The 20,867-nt window shown below is 38.1% G+C and overlaps 1 protein-coding gene across 2 annotated transcripts in view; it reads right to left on the bottom strand.

Moving 5' to 3' along the window:
- Positions 1-3,561: 3,561 nt before the first annotated feature.
- Positions 3,562-20,867, bottom strand: part of ergic2 (ERGIC and golgi 2) — a 66,525-nt gene continuing 49,219 nt past the window's right edge. For both annotated transcript variants that reach the window (XM_060839363.1, XM_060839364.1), the window contains 4 exons: positions 16,249-16,346; positions 12,345-12,507; positions 11,054-11,133; positions 3,562-4,141 (listed from right to left, as the gene is read on the bottom strand). In XM_060839363.1, coding sequence (XP_060695346.1) covers positions 4,076-4,141; positions 11,054-11,133; positions 12,345-12,507; positions 16,249-16,346 — 407 coding nt within the window. In that variant the 3' untranslated portion in view covers positions 3,562-4,075. The remainder of the gene's footprint in view (positions 4,142-11,053; positions 11,134-12,344; positions 12,508-16,248; positions 16,347-20,867) is intronic.

Raw genomic sequence — 20,867 nt, 5'->3', positions numbered from 1 at the left:
CTAAGTATCCATCAAATCTTCAGAAAAAATGCCGCCACTCTATAAGAGACCCTTTTGCCCCAAATCATAATCTGTTACAATTTATGTGGTAAGCAGGTATATGCCATAAAATGTGCAATCTAATTAATTTCATGACAAAGATTAACAACTACTCATTATAAGATAAAAGTTAATATATGCTAATGTTAACCACAAAACTACTTATTAATATGCTATAAAAATGAGGTAGCAATATGGTGGCGATTGACTGAATTCCAGCAAGTTGTGGAATGTAAGCTTGTGCCTACTACAGCTGTCTAATCTTTAGGAGCCACTAATCTACAGATATTTCAAAGCAGTCTTCTGGAGAAAAGTCATTGGTAAAAACCCAAGGGCATCTTTTATCTGCTCTTCCAATTGGATGGAAGAAGGAAATCAAGGAAAATCCTTCTCCCTTACCAGAGAATAATTCATGAAGTCAGTTTGAATTTTAAGCAAGTTTCTGGAAATGATGCAGTGCGATGTCATGCAAATTTTAATCCTCAAGTCTCGTTTAAGTGCCATGTGAACTCTCAGAGAACCAGTGTGAAGATTACATTAGATGAGTGACAGCAAACTTGAGTACAATTGTTCCACCATTCAAGTTAGTGGCAAGGAAAAGAGAGGAATGAGGGCAAGTGCGAATGTACCTCTCCTCATGGAGCACTTTGCTCCTGTCCTCCAAAAATACCTTCAGACTCAGAATAGCTTTTTCTGTATTCAGATTAGCAGTGAACCAACTTCTGCTTCCCAGCCCAGACACTGGTTAAAACTTCACTGGGGCCTTACTTACGCTTGGTGTTACTGGTAAAGCTATCCTTTATTGATTTTTAATTGCCCTAGGAAAAGTAATGGTTGATCGCCTTCTTGAACTATCGCAGTCCACGTGGCAAAGATGTTTCTACAATAATGAGGTAGGGACATCCAGGATTTAACCAAAAAACAGCGAAGGAATGGTATGAGTTGGACAGGTCATGGTTTGGTTTGTTTAGAAATGTCCGTGTTGTTTGCATTCACCTGTTACCTTTGTCCTTCAATGTGGTGGTCATGGATTTGGGAGGTCTTGCTGAAGCACACCTTGTTAAGTGATACAACTGCAACCGAAGTGTACAAATCATGAATGTTTAGTGGTGTTAATCAAGCACTCTTTTGTACTGGGTGTTGTGATGCTTTGCCTTTGAACGTTGTTCTGGCTGTGCCCATTTGTCCAAGTGAAGAACATTTTAGAAAAGTGCCTTTGAAGTGCTGGGATACCTTTGGTAAATTACATATTGAGCTTCAGTATACTTAGCCACTGTTTAGCATTTATGTAGCAAATCTAGTAGAATTCCTGGTCAATTGTAGCCTCAGAATGATGATGGCAAGGGATGGTTAAGTTGACAGTGATTATTGAGTTCTCTTGTTACAGTCATTTCCAACACTTGCATTGCATGAATGCTACTTACCACTTATCAATTGAAGTATGCCAGTTAGGTCTTCCTGCATGTGGGTATGGGTTGTTTGATTATATGCAAAGTTTAAAATGCAACTGAAGACTGTAATCAGAACAGTTCAGCATTTGAACTGAAGCAACGAGGAGACCGTCCTTAAAAATTCCTGTCGTGATGTTTTGGGGCTGACATGATTGGCATCCAAAGACCACACCATTTTCTTTTGTTCCAGAGATAACTAGTCATGAAAGACACATCCTTTGATCTTTGCTAACTTCAGTTCTACTAGGGATTCTTGGTGTCATACACAGATGTTGTCTTAATGTCAAGAACAAGTACACTCACTTCAGCTATACTACTTATCTGATAGAAACAGAATTTGCATACATTTTGAAATGCCTGTGTATTTAAGCAAACATCTTGTGCACCTACCAAACATTGCAGGTTAAATTGAAAAATCAGAAATGGTACATTTTCAAAACTTCTTGTGCCATTCCAGCATCACAGACATCAAAACCAGAATTAAGATATCCTGTTACTTTCAGCATACAACATCATTAAATATGTTGTCTTGCTTTGGATGCAGGAATTAGGGACATATTTTTGAAAAGTTATTACTGCATTCCACTGACAGTTTTTTTTCCAAAAAAATCTGTTAAGTATACTTGTACAAAACGTTGTGGGTATTTTCTTCTAAAATGAATATAATTAAGACATTTCATTCAGCATTAAAACAGCACCAGAAACAAATTGTTGCTGAAAAATATATCTTATTTGAAACACAAAAATAGCACCAAATCAAGTAATATTTGCAGGAGTGATCAGTTAAGCCTACACTTCATGAAGGACAAAGTAAAATAAGCCTTAAGTTTGCTATTTCAACCACAGCTCAATAGAAATCCTATAGATGTTCCTGCTCTATATTGGAAGTGTGCAGGATTTAAGATTGGCAAAAGATCATATGTTCCAGTGTCAATATAGTAATTATGTCCTGATTTAACGCACATTAGCGAAGATTGAGTTGTATTGGGATTACTCATGTATAAAAGCTATGCTGACTCCAAAGAAAATGCATAATTAACATTGCGAGCTAAAAATATATATGTTCTTGTTCATTATTTTTTAACTTCTCCCATGACAACAGTCCATACTAAACCAAAATAACTTTAAAATCTCCAAAATTAATCTTGTAGTTTTATTAAATACCAGCTATTACTAAAGCCTGCAGTACAGTTATTTTATATCTGTGCAAAATTTAATTTTATTCATCACAGGTATCACAAAGTAGAATGGAAAGAATGTGTTACTGGAAACTACAAAGTTGAACAGATTTTCTTTTTAGATACAGCAGTAAAATGTGCTTAAAGCTTCCATGACAAACATGGAGTCTCAAATATACTATAATTTATGACTGATACCAGCCAGTTTCTTTGTGAAGAGGGAAAGTAGCTCTAAACTGACAATGATAGCCCATTTACGCAAGTTGATCTGTGACTTGAATTAATAAAAAAAGAAGAGTTTAGTCCTGATTTTATAATATTATGCAGAATACAATGGCTCAACCATGTTTTGCAGTCTCACAATTACTGCTGTTTGTACAGCACATTATGTTTAGTTTACCACTATCTATTTTTCTGTTTGGGTAACTAAATAGACTGCTTCCTAATTTTGACTGAAGGGACTGCACACTGGTATCAATGCAAATGCTTAAGCATCTGATTCATGGCTACTTGAAGATTCACATACATACAAAGAGCTAGAACCCCGACAAAACAAACATGCATTGTTGAATCACCAACCTACTCTTACATTGTTTTTAAAATAAACAACACTAAGACACACGTAGAAAAAAAATCTATAATTCAGAGGCAGCTGTTCTGATTCAACTGGATGAATAGAACTAGATGCTTTTAGCAGCTATAACCAGAAGAACAGGTCAGTGATAGACCAATGCATCTGAAATTTTAAATTGCAGATTCTCAATTCAGAGACTTACAGAATTTTTTAGCCAATACAATACTACTTTACAAGAGGAGAGATTAGGAGTACGACAAGCTCCTAATGTTTATTCTTACTATTAACATTATTGCCTTTACGCAGTCAAACTTTAGGGTGTCTTCCAATATTTTATTCTTAACACAGATGATTCTGTGACAGGATTACCCTGCACAGTACAACACCCTGTATTCATTCATTCCTATTATGCAACAAAGATTCTGGTACGATCCTGTCTGCATACACACATTTTTGAACTTCACATACAATTGTAGAAACAAATCCTTTTGGCGGATTTATAACATTACAAATTACATTGTATTGTGTAAATAAATCACGAACCAGATTTCCAGTTCTCTCATCTGAAGTATGTCCACAAAATACTGATTGTTCTCCCTTTTTATTTTCAAAGGCGACACTGGGTTATTCAATAACCAGCTCATGAGATAGTGGTAATATTATGACTTGACATGTAATGTCTTGACTGGTATTGAAATAGTTAAGAGACTAGAATTTAACTAATGATTTATTTAAACAAGAGCTGTGCAACCAAAAATGTTTATTGCACATTTAAAATTAAGGGAAAAATCCACCAAATTGCTTTTATTCCTTGAACATCTCTCTGCTTGATGTTACTGCTCAACATCCTCTAAAATTGGGAGTGAGTGATTATTCATGTGGCCATCGAGTACGGGGATCTGGAAAACAAAAAAATGCAGTAAAACATTTGCCAAAGAGAATATTATTTCCAATAAAATTAAATATATTTATACAAATATACAAAATTAGTTTGACAGGAAAGTTATTAGCTACATTTTAAAACTGTGTCCTTGAATTATTTTCCACCTAGATTAAATAATTTTACAATAATAAGCATGAATCATTTAAATAGATTTCATAAAAATGACAAATACCATGGTGGGACTTTCCTTTAGAGTATTTGTGTTTAAACCAACATAGAAACAAAGGAAACATTGTGTACAGCTCTAATCATATTCAAATAAGAGACAAGTGAATTTAGGTGAAATAGTGTGACAAATTTTTTGAACTGCAATACGTGTATATGCATAATGCACACATTTTAGATATTTAATTGTATATCAAATGCTGCAAACTGCAATAGAAATATTGCAGTAAATAAAATATTCCAAACTGTAGCACTATCTGCACTGAATTGTTTAAACATCATAATAAAAAAAAATGATTAAACCTCTAAACAAAAGAAAACTTTAAGCAAAGTTTTGTTAGATAACAGAGCTCAATGTTTTTGTTTGTTTGTGAAACCAATTTTTGTTTGAACTAGCAACATTTATATTTGAACAGGTCATAACAAAATTGCAAATGGATGAAGATGACAAATTTATGAAATCAAACAAAGCTACAATGCAGAGGGACGAAAAGCTGGGGGGGCAAACAAAAACTAAACTCCACTCAAACTAGTAAAGTGCCTCATTCTAATTGCAAGCATTGCTTTATAGAAGCATACGATCCACATTTTGTTTTTGCTACGGGTTAGTCACATTTCTAACCAACGTAATGCTCAATATCAACATTTAGGAACATTCATAAATACTTTAAGAGTTCCAATAAAAGTTCCAATTCAGATTAATAATACTCCTACATAACAAAAATCAATTTAAGGAATGTATGTCCCAAGATGAGTAGAGATATAGTTGAGCTATGTTGAATGACAGATTGGTTCAAGGAGCTTAATAACCTACTTCTGCTTTATTTTTGTGTGATGGGATCCAAATATTGTTGACTGCTGATTCCAATAATTTCACTGTTGATAATTCAGCAATTCTCTATAATGGCTTGGTAAGAAAACCATAAGTTCTCTTAAAATGTGTCTTAAAGTTTTACAAAATGAAAGGCTGGCTACATTATTACTTTCTGCTTAGATCCTTCTCTGCCAACATCTTGGGGTAGGTGAGTTATCAATATTTCACCTACTAAAGCGTTCTCCTAAGAGTCACAGATTCAACAGATTAGTGACTTTGGAAGCTAGGTAAACACTAACTCAATTCCAGTCAAATTTGTACAAAAACAGAAATCAGGGAAAAACTCAGTAGGTCTGGCAGCACCTGTGGAGAATCTTTTATTTTTGTTTTATGATCCTTGGACTTGCGGCCAGAGGATGGCAAATTTTTAATCCCCCATTTCTACTACTCTTCCTTTAATTTTCAGACTAGACAATCACTTTCCACGAAAAGCAATTTTTGGCCACCTTAATAACTCTGATTTAAGAGCTTAGAGAGTTATTTCTATTGACCTTAGAATAATTTCTAAAACCCTAGGATTGTCAGCATCCCTTTTAAAAGGGCACAACAGATCTATTCATACTCTAATGTTGTATTTGGCTTGACAAAACATATTCTTATCTTATTGGTCTCTTTTATGGTGTACTTTCTTTATCTAGCTGTTTGGCTTAGAAATGATCCACTTTGAACTTTGACTTAGTAAATGGGCATTCACCATTTGTATGCCTGGAATTCTTCAAATCATAGCCCTAGCATCAGGATTCCCCAGTTTTAAAACAGTTCAATACTGTTTTCATTCCAACTACTGGCCCAGTTAGTTCGAGCACATCTTCTATATTCAGTTGAACATAATTGATAACATCAAGAGAATTCTGAAAGTGGTATGAAATTTTCTGTAGTACTGTTTTGTTTGGTCTTCGCTTTGCCTTTGCCAGGCTTGTGAGATAAAAGTGTCCTCTCTTCGGCAGCTATGATGGTTCTGAACAAAATAGGATCAAATCAGCTCTCAAATGATAAATCAGGTGCGCAAAAGCACCAAAACTCAGCAATGCTCGATGTCTTAACTCAAAACTTCCAAGGACAGGATGGCCTTGGAAGTGTTTTCATGGGACAGGAATTAAGACACACAAGCCTAGATTTTCCAAATAAATATCCATTTTGCGACTATAATATGGTAGCAGGAATTGTAAAACATGTTGGCATTCTGGTCCTTTAACACTGCAAACATTAGTACACCATTTGTTTTCCTGCTTCATTTGAGTGGTTAATGAAGTACCTTTCCTTTTTAAGATCAATGAGCATATGAAAATAAGATGGAAACCCCATCAAATGTTTCACTTGCTGTCACTTCTGCTTTTTCATTCTTTAAATTTGATTGTTAAGACAAGCATCTGGATTGCTGACAGAGTAGAAATGAATGCATTTTTTTTTTAAAAAAGCCCACCTGTTTTGATTGCAGGATTTGAAGAGTTATTTTATTTATTTGAAAACTTCTTTAAAAAAAGCCAATTATGATACAAATGGCAACCAAACTTAAATTCTACCACAGGTACCTCGCTATTGTGATGAAAGATGTGTGATTTATATGCATAAAAATCATGTTTTTAAGACTGGATTTTAAACTAGTGATCTGTGGGTGTTGGTCTATTTTTGTGAAGGTGTTTAAGAAATTAACTAGGTTAGTCTTTCTGGAACCATGATTTTAAATCAGTTTTTGCCTCCTGATGTATTAATGGAAGTTTATTTAACTGGAGGTTAACAACCAGAGAAAGGAGACATCAAGCCATTGGCTTTGTTGAGTCTAGAATGAGCATATTTATTTCAAAATTTAGTGCAGATCTGACTGGGATCAGACAAAAGGATACTGTGCAGAGCAGTAAAGGAAATAAATCGTATCAGTGATAGAGTGCACTTCCAGGCTAGGTGTGTTTTGTTCGAACTATCCGCGGACCTTTCTCTCTGGAGAGGAGGAGGAAGAGAGGAGACCTGATCGGGGTAGACGAGATGTTGAGTGGAACAGATAGAGTCAATAACCAGAGATTTTTCCCTAGGGCAGGACTGTGGTATAAGGAGTCATAGTTTGAAGATATTAGGAGGAAGACATAAAGGAGATGTCAGAGGTAGGTTCTTTACGCAGAGAGTTGTGAATGCATGGAATACGTTGCTTCCACCACCACCGCTGGCAAAGTCATTAGGGACATTTAAGCAACTGCTGGACATGCACATGGATAGCAGTGAGTTGAGGGGTGCATAGGTTAAGTTATTATATTTTACATTACGATTAAACCTCAGCACAACATCGTGGGCCAAAGGGCCTGTTCTGTGCTGTACTTTTCTATGAGGTAAAAACAATGACTGCAGATGCTGGAAACCAGATTCTGGATTAGTGGTGCTGGAAGAGCACAGCAGTTCAGGCAGCATCCAAGGAGCAGCAAAATCGACGTTTTGGGCAAAAGCCCTTCATCAGGAATAAAAGGCAGAAAGCCTGAAGCGTGGAGAGATAAGCTACAGGAGGGTGGGGTGGGGAGAAAGTAGCATAGAGTACAATAGGTGAGTATGGGAGGGGATGAAGTTGATAGGTCAGGGAGGAGAGGGTGGAGTGGATAGGTGGAAAAGGAGATAGGCAGGTAAGATGCCCTCCAATGCATCTCGTCCACATCCCGCACCTCTGCCCTCAGACCCCACCCCTCCAACCGTAACAAGGACAGAACGCCCCTGGTGCTCACCTTCCACCCTACCAACCTTCGCATAAACCAAATCATCCGCCGACATTTCCGCCACCTCCAAAAAGACCCCACCACCAGGGATATATTTCCCTCCCCACCCCTTTCCGCCTTCCGCAAAGACCGTTCCCTCCGTGACTACCTGGTCAGGTCGACGCCCCCCCTCCAACCCACCCTCCCATCCTGGCACTTTCCCCTGCCACCGCAGAAACTGTAAAACCTGTGCCCACACCTCCTCCCTCACCTCTATCCAAGGCCCTAAAGGAGCCTTCCACATCCAAAGTTTTACCTACACATCCACTAATATCATTTATTGTATCCGTTGCTCCCAATGCGGTCTACATTGGGGAGACTGAGCACCTCCTAGCAGAGCACTTTAGGGAACATCTCCGGGACACCCGCACCAATCAACCACACCGCCCCGTGGCCCAACATTTCAACTCCCCCTCCCACTCTGCCGAGGACATGGAGGTCCTGGGCCTCCTTCACCACCAGACGCCTGGAGGAAGAACGCCTCATCTTCCGCCTCGAACACTTCAATCCCAGGGCATCAATGTGGACTTCAACAGCTTCCTCATTTCCCCTTCCCCCACCTCACCTTAGTTCCAAACTTCCAGCTCAGCACTGTCCCCATGACTTTTCCGGATTTGTCCTACCTGCCTATCTCCTTTTCCACCTATCCTCTCCACCCTCTCCTCCCTGACCTATCAACTTCACCCCCTCCCACACTCACCTATTGTACTCTATGCTACTTTCTCCCCACCCCCACCCTCCTCTAGCTTATCTCTCCATGCTTCAGGCTTTCTGCCTTTTATTCCTGATGAAGGGCTTTTGCCCGAAACGTCGATTTCGCTGCCCCTTGGATGCTGCCTGAACTGCCGTGCTCTTCCAGCACCACTGATCAAGAATGTACTTTTCGATGTTCTATGCGGACTATTAAAAGAATAATAAAGTCTAAGCTCTCAGATAAGACAGTGGTCAAGGATTAAAAACGTCAGAGCTCATAGGACAAACTATGATGCAGTTTAGTCAAACCTACTGATTTAACAGAGAAGGAATTTCTCTGGAATTGGTTTCAAACAACTGCAAAATGTAATTGGCGTGTTTGGGGTGGGGAGGAGGAGGAGTATCTGAGAACTTGTAATGCTGTGTGCTGAAATTTTTCAAACTATGTTATATTTAGATAGTTTGTTCCATTTTACTTTATTCTTTTGTGCAATAAATGTGTCTTCTAGTTATGCACAGAAGGCTGTGCATTTGATTTCAGTGAAAGATGAGCATGTCAAACTGGGTAAAAAAAAAAAATCGAACATGAGCCATCAGGCCAAATCTCATTCTGGTATCTGACTTGTCCAGTAATAATATCAGCTGGGATCAGAACACTACTTCTAATTTTACACATCGGGATTAATTTGATGATCTTAAATTGATGGCTTGTTGAATAAAGCCAGAGGTTATCAGACTGTGGAAAATGAAGTGAGATTAACTGCGCAGCTAATTATGCTGGGGGGGGTCCTCCTGTCTCCATGTTTGAAATATAAAATAAATTTGACTTTGTTTATGCAAATTCTCCACATTTTTAATATTGAATACTAAAAAAGTCAGAAGAATGCTGTTAAAAGATATTTCTTGCATTATAATAGTGCAAATAAAATTGAAAATGCACTCAGCAGCGAAACCTTCTCTCGTGTCTGTTTAGCATTTTTTGTGACTAGATTTTCATTACAATCCTTATGATTTAGAATTTCATTCCAACTGGTTAGAAAATTTTTAACTCATTTTAAAAAAATACATAACATCTAATTCTGATGACACAAAGATAAACCAATTTTACAATTCATGAAATGGGTTACACATTGTAAAAAGGCATTGGTATTTTTACAAAGCAAAGAACTCATTTCTGATGGTGAAGCACAAAGGTGCCACAAGTGACGGGCATTCTTTGGTCTCAATCCAAACATCTTTAATTCGGTAGCGAGGAGTTTGCTATTTATGCACTCAGCACCAAATTTAGAGTCATAGAGATGTACAGCATGGAAACAGACCCTTCGGTTCAATGTGTCCACGCCGACCAGATATTTGTCCCTGTTTCATAAAATACAGCTGTTACCACTTGCAGATTTCCAATCCTCTGGGGAATGAAATCTAGGAATCCCTGGAAGCTTACTACCAGGACATCCATCATCTCTGTAGCTGTCTCTTAATGTTACCATTAAGTCCAGGGCTTTATTGGTCTTGAGCCAGATTACACCCTTGCATTTTTTTTCCTCCAGTGATAGCTTTCGTATTTATTTCCTTTTTGCCTTTTGCCCTTGAATATTTAGTAATTTTGAGATACTAGTGCTTTCTACTGTGAAGACTGATCCAAAGTTTTTATACAACTCCTCTGCCGGTTGTTGGTTCACCAATTGTTTTGTCCACCACCTCCCCCACCCCCAAACAATGAAAGAAGCTCGTTGTACATCTTGATATCACTTACAAATTTACCCTCACTTTATTTTCTCCCTCTTGTTTTTTTAAAAGTCATCTTTTGTTGGATGTTTGCAACTTTTGTAATCTTCTAGCTTACTAATTTTTTGACATATTGTATTTCTTCCAATCTGACCTTCTGTTTAAGTTCTCTGGTTAAACATTGTTAGCTTATTCCCTTCCTGGAATCCTATTTTACAGGAATACATTTTTACTTTCTTAAATGTCTACCATTATTCCTCAAAAGCTTTTACTGCTTTCCCCAGTCCATTTCAGCCAGTTCTACCCTCATTCCTCTGTAAATCATTCTTATTTAAGCTTAGCACCATTTTTTTGTTAATGTGGGCATGCCTAGCTAAGCTAGCATTTACCCTCCATCCCTAATTGCCTAGAGTCAACCACATTGCTGTCCAGCTGGAGTCACATGGAGATCAGACCAGGTAAAGACAGTATGTCTCCCTCCTTAAAGGGCTGGTAAACCAGATGGGTTTTCTCACAAACAGCAGCAGCTTTGTGGTAATCATTAGACTCTTAATTCCAGACTTTCCTCTCAAATGGAATGCTAAATTCCACCATGTTACAGTCACTGTTTAAAGAAGTTAAAAAAAACTAAAAAAAGATTTGTGATGAAATGACAAAACTAATAATGTAAACTTACAGATTTAGGTTTATAAGCTCCAAGTCTGAAACGACAACAGATAATATCAACAAAAAATCCCACAAATCCATGTAGCATGCCTAAGGAAAGAATAGACCAAGGATGTGAGCTGATGTCAAAATGCTAAGTTGACATATTAAGCAAAATACTGCGCATCAACGTCTAAAGCTTGTCATTAATCTAAAAGAAATATGGAATTATTTTCCAAACAAATCAATACCGTTGCACTTTTTTTGAAACCTAGGGCCAATAGCGAATAACAGAAATACAGATTTTAAAAAAACATGACAATTTTACAGCAGATGGATATATTTGACACATTCAATTCATAGGTGTTGCTGCTAAAAGGAAAGTTGCTTAATACGTTTGTTAACAGAAATTTGCAAGCAATTATGATCTAAATAATCCGTAAAAAAACACTGGAATCTTAAATTCTATGAAAATAACAAATAACAAATCATCTACAGAAAACATAATAATGCTCTTCACACGGTGATAAATTACAAGATTAGTATTTTTCCAACAAAAAGAAAATTCTGTAGCTGAATGAAGTTTTGAGAATTTTGAAGCTCAGGTTGAGGTTCTGGGTGTAGGTTTGCTCACTGAGGTGGAAGGTACATTTTTAAGGTTACCCAAGGAAACTCAAACATATAAATAGAAAGCAGGAAACACCAGCAGTGCTTTGTTCGGAGGCTCACTGAAGGTGTCACCTAATATGGTTACGAAATATCTGAAAACGGGCAAACCTACATCCAGTTGAATGAAGTCTATGGCAAAACAAAACTACTGCCAACATTTTTAGGGTTCAGGTTTGGTTATTTTGTTTCATTGCGACATATTGCTACCACGTTGTACACAGCACTCTAGTCAACAAGGTCTGCACAATGGCTTGATCTGCATACAGGGTTACAGCCTGTACTGGCTCAAGTTTTTGCCAATTCCACTTCAGGTTTCTTGAGTCATTTCACTTTATACTAAGTTATTTTGAGGTGCCTGGGTAAGTGACCACGACGCATCTTGTAGCCTGTAGTTACAGTACTTTTTGGTGCAGTGTGTGGATGAGCTGCCATCTTATCCATTGCACTGTGCTGAGGAATGAAGATGTTCACAAAATATATCTAATTTGCATTAACTGAAATGAGCTGATTTTATGTCTCCATGTGCTTATTCTGCCTCTAGTCTTGACTATTTAAGATGTTTTTTCTACAACTTCATGAGAATATTAAAAGCAACAGACTCCAACTTGAGTCAATATTCTTGGTGTGCATATGTCAAAAGGTACAATACTTGCCTGTTGTTGAGAATATTCCTCCAATAATTCCACACAACCTCACTAAGAATTGTCCTAAAGGCATGTGCTCCTCAGTCACAGTAACCATCAAGGAGCTGATGTCGTATTTTATAAAAATACCTGAAACACCATGGCTGCCTGCTGCATGGTTTATTACACGTTCCTAGGAAACAGAAAAGCTCACAATGAATTCATACAATGCAATGATATACAAAAATACATTTAATCTATCTTTCCCGGTCTGATTCTTTCAGATTGCGGCCCCAAAAACGTTCTACTTAAGTATTCAACCAAGCTATCTTCAGCTTCCTCACAGAATGACGGCTGAACTTACGGTAGAAACAATTAGTCTCCAACTCAATCATAAGGATGAGTAGTTCCCAGGCTTAATCCCTGGCAAAAACTGATCTTAACTGATAATTATGTTAGGGCACCACAACTAATTGCAGGCAATCAGAGGAAAATCAGCCAGAACTTCCATTCCTAACTTTTGACCAATAATCAGGTCTCAACTGTCATTATGATCATAACAGCAACAGTCACAGTCAAGGCTCTCGGATAAATGCTCACCAAGTGAATGAAGTACCACAGCATTACTGATAACTGGAAACGTACCAGAGGAGAGACAATATGAATGAGAGGAAAAAGGCAGAGGTGGACAACAACTGATTCTCAGATGAATTCTTGAACTCCAGGCTTTTAGAAACTCATCACTATTTGAAAAACTATGAAGAGGCTAATCTAAATTTTATTTCCACCTTGAGACAAAAAACCAACAAATAACTTTTACTTGATGGGCTATGTCCTAAGATTTTACCAGCATTAGTTATAGATAGTGAATGCATTGGTCTTATCTCCCAGTACTTTCCTTATGGACTAGAAAGTAAAAAATATAACTCCTCTATTACAGGGCAGGGGAAAACAAAGAGCAAAAAGCTAGTTGGCTTGATAGCAATGGTCACAAAATTGCTAGAATGTTAGGAATACAATGATAGGGCACTCAGAAAATCATCACATAACTAGGCAGTGTCACAGATTTATGACAGGGAAACAATGTTTGACATCTTAAGATTTATTTTGAGAATCAGGTGGATAAGTGTAACCAATTAGTACATTTGAATTTTCAAAAAGGTATTAACAGAAGGTGTTGCACAAGAGATTATTACACAAAATTAGGGTCCATAAAATGGGGAGAAATATATTAATTGGTTGGTTTTGGATTAAAATACACGCAAAGAGGTATTTCTGAAATGGTAGGCAATATCTAATGGAGCATTGCAAGGATGTGTTATGCAGCCTCAGCTATTTAAAAATCAATGCCAATGCCTTTGTTGAAGGGATCAAGTATAATAGCTATGATCTTCAGAATGAGCTGACTGATCCACTGTGGGATCTCTCAGAAAACCCAATTCTCTGCCAATGCAGTTATAGTCCAGGAGGTGGTAACTAATGGTTAATGACACACCTGGAATCCTCTTTAAAAAAAAGAGTCCCCAACTGTGTTGAGACTTTTGGGTTCTGAAATTCCCCCAGCCCTGGCAAAGAACCCAACCTCAACCTGTCCTCTCACCTGCCACTCTCCACCCTCAACCATTTACCTTGTACATTGACACTTTTCTCTGTAGCTTGTAGAAGTAATTTGGGACCTTGGAACCAGGGAATATGTCAGTTACTGCTGTAAATAAGGATGCATGATTTGACCTCCTGATCTTGATGTGCTGGAAGACTCCACACTCCTCAAGAGGCCCAAATTAAATGTTCAGGCCAGAATGCTGAAGCTTTGGAACAGAAATCTTAGGAATGAGATGAGCAAGTGGCAATTTGACTAAGGTCACCATTCCTCAGAAGATTTAGCACTATGCATCCAGGTCTGCTGATCATATAAAGTTAGGTGGGAAAGTAAGCTGTAAGGAGTGTGCATAGAGAATGCAAAAGATTTTTGTACAGTTAAGTCACTGGACAAGATGAGATACAAAATATAACATGAAGTATGAGGTTATCATCATTTTGATAGAAGAAAATAGCAACATTGTGGGAATATTGGTATTCAGAGAGTCCAGGGTGTTTTTGTACATGTATCATAGAAAGTCCACACTCATGAACAGCAAACATTTAGGAAAACAAATGGTATGCTAGTTTCTATTACAAAGAGATTATGGTTACAAGTACAAAGAAATCTTACTGTAATTTTATAGAGGTTTGTTGAGACTACGCCTAGAATGCTGCCTACAGGTTTGGTCTCTTTACCCAATGTAGAATATATTCGAAAGACTGAAGTTAGAAAAGCTGATAACTGGCATAAGTGTTATACTCCAAAAGATAACTAATTCAAGACAACGCTTGTATGTCAGACTTTATTTTAATTAGCCACACTCCATAAAACTCACTATCGATTACTAGCTTCCCATAGTTATACAACCGACTCCTACCCCAATTTACTCTTTATCCATCACTTATTCCCTCAATTAGTTATTCTTTCAGATCATATAAAATGACAACAACATGGGGATTATTCTGTGACAAGAGAAAAAGAGATGAGGCCTATAGACTCTGGAGTTTAGAAGGCGACCACTGAAACATAGAATATTTTTAGGTGGTTTGTGACATCAGATGCTGGGAGTGGTTTCCCCTTGTTGGGGAGTCTAGAGCTAAGGGTCACAATATCAAAGGTAAGGGATCAGTCAACTAACAGTGAAAAGAGAAGAAACCTCTTTACTCAACAGGTTGTAACTCTTTAGATTTGCTACCTCAGAGCACTGACAGTGCTCAGTCACTGAGCATATTCAAGGCGCAGACGGATTGATTTTTGGCTATTAATGGAAGCGCAGCATACAAGTTAGGGTGAGAAGACAGTGTTGAGATAGAAGATTTTCTTTATTCCTTCATGGGATACAGGCATTGTTGACGCATTTAAGCATATTTGCATTTATTGCCCCACCGCCACCTTCTTGAACTGCTACAGTCCTTCAGCAATATATTTCTGCAGAGAGTTTCAGGGTATTACTCCAGTGAAGAAGCAGCCTTAAGGTTTCAAGTTGGGATTGAAGTGTGGCATACTGGGTGCTGCTACCATTTTTCCATGTGGTAGAGGTCGCAGGTTTTGAAGATGCTGTTGGAGGATCCTTCTGAGGAATGGTCACTGGACCTGAAGCAACTCTGCTTTCTAGCCCTGCATCTGTCGATGCTGCCAGACTTGCTGAGTTTCTCCAGCAATTTCTGTTTTTTATTTCAGATTTCCAGCATCCACAGTTTAATTTTTAAAAGAGTTTTGTTTTGTTGTTTTACAAAGGAAAGGCATGCTGTTAAAAACATAATGACGAAAAGCAGAGAGTCTTAGTTCAGCTAGAAATACACTGTATTTCCTCAGTGACTGAATTCTAGAGAAGAAAACTGAAATATGTGGCAACTGCAGAGAGGGAGCAAACCCTCTCCAGGCTGAAGTAAAACAAATGTCCACTTAAAAAGAGAGCCTCAGTAATTCTGCAATGCCACCTGTGAGATGACAGGGTACCATAATAAATCAGTGGAGCCACTGACATTAGAATTCTCAAAAAACAACACAAGGTTGTAACCAAATGTAACAGGTGATTATTGATTGTCTCAATATTGAAATTTCAATTAAACAATTAACTAGCAGTATGTCTCTTAAAAGGAGCTGTCAAAATCGTGATCCTATTATCTTAAGCTCCATTAAAACACTGCTCTCACATTTGTTTTGTGTAATAATGTTAAGTGCACAATAATATTGAGTATGTACCTCAACAAAATGAACTCATACTATAAACAGGGAAAATAGTGAAAATCCCCACTACAGTGATTGCAAAGTGGTTGAAACATGTATGGTCCAGCTTAAGTGGCACATCTGAATACTGAAATAATCAAACAACTTTATAATCTGACTTACCCTTTCTGTGACTGAATACTGATGAGTGTCTGCTGAGAACTTGTAGGTATTAAGTTTTGTTGGCACAATTGTGATGAAGTATTGAAACATCTGATTATCTAAAATACAAACAATACATCTGAAATAAGTGCATAAGCAAAACAAAGAGAACAAAAGGTGACATATTCATTGTAGTGTACCAATATCAATTTTCACTTTCTTTCAATATCAATCTACATCTGATCAGTTAGAGATGCATGATAATGAGTATGGTTAATTTTCCTGAGCTTTTGCTTTCCTTGTGAACAAAGATAGCAGCATCTCAACTACTGTAACGAGTCAAGTTCAGCATACAGCAAATTTTCTCACACTACTTTCTGGCATGGTGTGCTGAAACAGTCATACTGTTACCAATTTGGCATAACTGCAGCACGCCTTATCAGAGTCTTTCATCCTCAAGATTTACAGGGTGAGATTTATGCATGAAACTGTGCACTTTGAGCAGTAACATGCTGGGCTTCAGTTGACCACAATAATTTGCATCATACAACTTATATTTCGGGTTATAAATGTATTAAAATAGGTAAAGACACTTCACTGAGGCATTATAAATCAACATGACACAGTTTCACAACAAGCTCTTCATGCAGAAACCAAAATTTTGATATATAATACGTATATAATCAAACAGGTAGATTTATGTTAAAGGTAGAAACAGGTGTGAAGAGATGAAGATGTTTAAGGAGGGAATCCAGAGTATGGGGCCAAGAAGGCACATCCAACAGTAATAGGCAATTAAAATTAGAGATGCTCAAGAGGCCAGAATTCGAGGAGTTCAAATATTTTAGAAAAGCTCCAAGGCTGAAGAGATTACACAGGTAGGGAGGCCAGACAGATTTCAGAACAAGGATTAGAATTCTAAAACTGAGGCACTGTTGAGTAGGAAGTCAGAATAAGTTCGCAAACGAAGGGGTGATGGGTAAATGGACACAAGTCAGGTCAGAGACAGCAGATATTGGATGACCTCAAGTGTACAGAAGGTAAAATGAGGGAAACTGGCTAGGAATGCAATGCAAGAGTCAAGTGTGGAAGTATGAAAGAGGGTTTCAGGATAAAGGTCAATGCAGGGGCAGAATAAAGCACTGTAATACGTAGAAACATATTCTTATAGTAATGCACAGATGTATGGTTAAAAGTTCATATCAATATCAAATTTGTTATTGAGGTCACGCGTAGTCTGGTCCAGCCATGACAAAAGAGTTGGTGGCTAGGGAACAAGGATTATAGTGGAGGACAGAGACTATTGTGTTAGTCATCCCAATGTTTATCTGCAGGGTAGGTTCTTCACATCTAAAACTGAATGCCGGTTAAACAAATAAAAGTGTCAAATGATGATATTGAAGTAGAAGCAAATGTCACGAGGAAGTTGACTTGTGTTTTCAAGCCATGTCACCAAGGGACAATATGTGGGCGACAAATAGGTGGCGTTTAAGGAAAGATACGCAGGAGTGGGAAGGGAAATATTAATGGTGCTCCTCTGGCAACTATAAGTTAGCAAAATTATGGATCCAGCTAAATGCAGTCCCATCCATTTGGATGACAGAGCAGTGATATTGAGAAGATGGTGCGATTAACTGTGAGAAAAGCTTCAGAGAGGTGAAGGAGGGCAAGAAGGTTTCTCTTTGTCAGTACATGGATTGCTATTTGTGACTTGGTTAAGAATAGGTTTTGTACCGTGGGAAGGGTGGCGTTTTGAAGACAATGGGCATGGATTTAGGAGATGATAAAACATTTGAGGATTTTGCAGGGATTTTGAAGATGGTGTGGTAGTTTGTCAGGGCGGAAGTATCAAAGGTTGACTTTTTGGAAGGGCTAATGACAGCAGATTTGAGGAAGAAAGATTTGCTAACAATATTAGCTTACATGGGATCCAGGAGAGGAAGATGGATGTTCAGTAGTTCAATGGATATGCTGTAAAAGGAACAGGAAATGAGTTTTATTAATAAACAGAACGAAAGGTCACAAGGGGAAATAGGAGAGAAAGAGTAAGATACAAGTATAATGATGGGTCAAAGGGGTCCTTAAAGGACATATGGCCCAGTGGAAACATTGAAGAGAAAGTGACAGACACAACTGATCAGGTGGTCTTAATTTTGACAACAAAGAAGTCCATGAGCTTCTCACACATCTTGGAGGTAAAGATGAAGGAAACCAGGGAATCGGGATTTAAGATGACTTGTAATACAACGTGCAAATCATAGTAACTCTTCCATTTCAGGACTATCCAGGAATAAAAAGTTGTTTTCATGACAGCAGGAACAAATGTCGCTCTGCATATTCAGCCAGATCTGGTGATAAATGGCCAAATTAATTGTCCACCACATCCATTTAAGTCTGCACCACTAGACTTAGGGAAGCGTAAATGAGGGTTGTATCAAGGCAAAGACTAAAGTAAAGTGGGGCACTGGTGGTGGTGACAGTGTGGTTGATCAGATTAGTAGCTGCAAAAATAATATGGTGAATGGAAGGCCAAAGATTAGATGGTTGAGATTTTCAGAGTGTAGTTGAAAGTGAAACAGAGAATTGTTTTCACCAGGGTCAGAGACAGAAGGAAATAGGATTTAAGAGAATAGCAGGATGTGACTAGAGAGCTCTACAAGGGAAATGCTACTCGAGACATAGAACTGCACAGCATGGAAACAGACCCTTCGGTCCAACTCGTCCATGTGACCAAATATCCTACATTCATTTAAACCCATTTGGCCCATATCCCTCTAAACACTTCCTATTCATATACCCATCCAGACACCTCTTAAATATTGCAATTGTGCCTACCTTCACCACTACCTCTGCAGCTCATTCCACACACGCTAGTACCACTCTGTGAAAACGTTGCTCCTTAGGATCTTTTTAAATCTTTCCCTTCTCATCTTAAACCTATGCCCTCTAGTTTTGGACTTGCCCACCCCAGGGAAAAGACCTTGGTTATTCACACTATCCATGCCCCTTGTGGTTTTATAAACAACATCCCTCCTACAGCAGGGAGACCAGAAGTGCATGCAGTGTTCCAAAAGTGGCCTCACCAATGTCTGTACAGCCGCAACATAACCTCCCTACTCCTATACTCAATGCACTAACCAATAAAGGCAAGTATACCAAAAACCTTCTTCACTATCCTGTCTATCTGAGACTCCACTTTCAAGGAACTATGAACCTGTACCCTAAGGTCTCTTTGTTCAGCAACACTCCCCAGGACCTTACCATTAAGTGTATGAGTTATTGCTGAAAACAAAAATCACATTTTATTCAAGATTTGCATCTTGTACTCATCAGGATGTTCACAAGAATCAAGGGGAACAAGCTTTTAAACTGAATGAGGAGAAAATGCTGACTGGCTCACAAGTGAACTTTGGTACAAATGTTGCCATAGAGAATACACCAATTAGATAAGTAATCGCTTGTGTGCCGAGAGTTATGCTGATAATCAGTTTAAGATAATCAGTTGGGTTCAGTATTGCAGATTTTCATGTACTGGAAGCTACATATACATGGCCATCTTTTTGCAGACAGAATAATAGTGATAATGTTAGTGGACTAGTAAACCAGAGGCTCCGAGGCCTAAACTGAAATTCCACAATAGCAGGTGACGGATTTAAATTGAGTTATTAAATCTGGAATTGAAAGCTGGTTACAGTAATAATGACTATAACAACCATAATCGATTGTCCTAATAAAGCCCATCGGGTTTACTAATGCCCTTTATGTAGGAAATCTGTCATCCTTACTAGTCTGGCTCCAGACCCACAACAATATGGTTGATTCTTAACCGGCACCTGAAATGGTCCAGCAAGCCACTCAGTTCAAGGACAACTAAGGATGGACAACAAATACTAGCCTTGCCAGCAATGCCCACATCCTGTGAAAGAATAAACTTTAAAATTGTATACACATTGAAACAGGCACAATGTAACCAAATAATGATAGCAATGTTCTAGGGGTCTCCTTGGGGCAGTTCCTTAACCAGTCATCCTGCCTGATTTAAATTCAAAAATAGCTTGGCAGGTAGTCGTCAGTCTTTAACTAATGGGTGAGTTCTCCATGGCAACACCTCTACCAGAGTCCACTTGCAAACCAGCACTCTCTTTTCATATAGTATTCTCATATACTTTATTTTAGTATTTTTGCAGACGGCAAGGAATGCAAGCTAAAAAGTTTTGACAAAGTGGATCTTTTATCAAGGAAAGATTAATAGACTATAAGTTTCAGGAAACAGACACACCACAACAGAGGAGCCAGGATCAAGAGCTTTGGGTGATAATGCATCTAACATAGGAATAGAAGTAAAATAGCAATAGAAAACCTCTATGTATTTGAAACTGCCAGATTCTGTTCTGTGCTGAATGCTTGTAAGGAGTACATGATTGGAAATAAGAGAGACAACAATAAGCATTATCATACAACTCTGAAGGAAGTTCAGGAAACAAAAACAAAGAGGAGACAAGGCATCGTGCAAGAGATTCAATTACTAGATCGATAGACAGCCTTCATCGTTGCTATGAGGTCCATGGCTAAATATCAACATTATGGGGCAAGTGGATAAACTTTTGTAAAGGAAAAGACTTAGAGGCCTTTCGTAGGTA

The sequence above is a fragment of the Hemiscyllium ocellatum genome, chromosome 19 (assembly GCF_020745735.1).
Source record: "Hemiscyllium ocellatum isolate sHemOce1 chromosome 19, sHemOce1.pat.X.cur, whole genome shotgun sequence".
Lineage (NCBI taxonomy): Eukaryota > Metazoa > Chordata > Chondrichthyes > Orectolobiformes > Hemiscylliidae > Hemiscyllium > Hemiscyllium ocellatum.
This window is presented reverse-complemented; position numbering and strand designations above follow the sequence as displayed.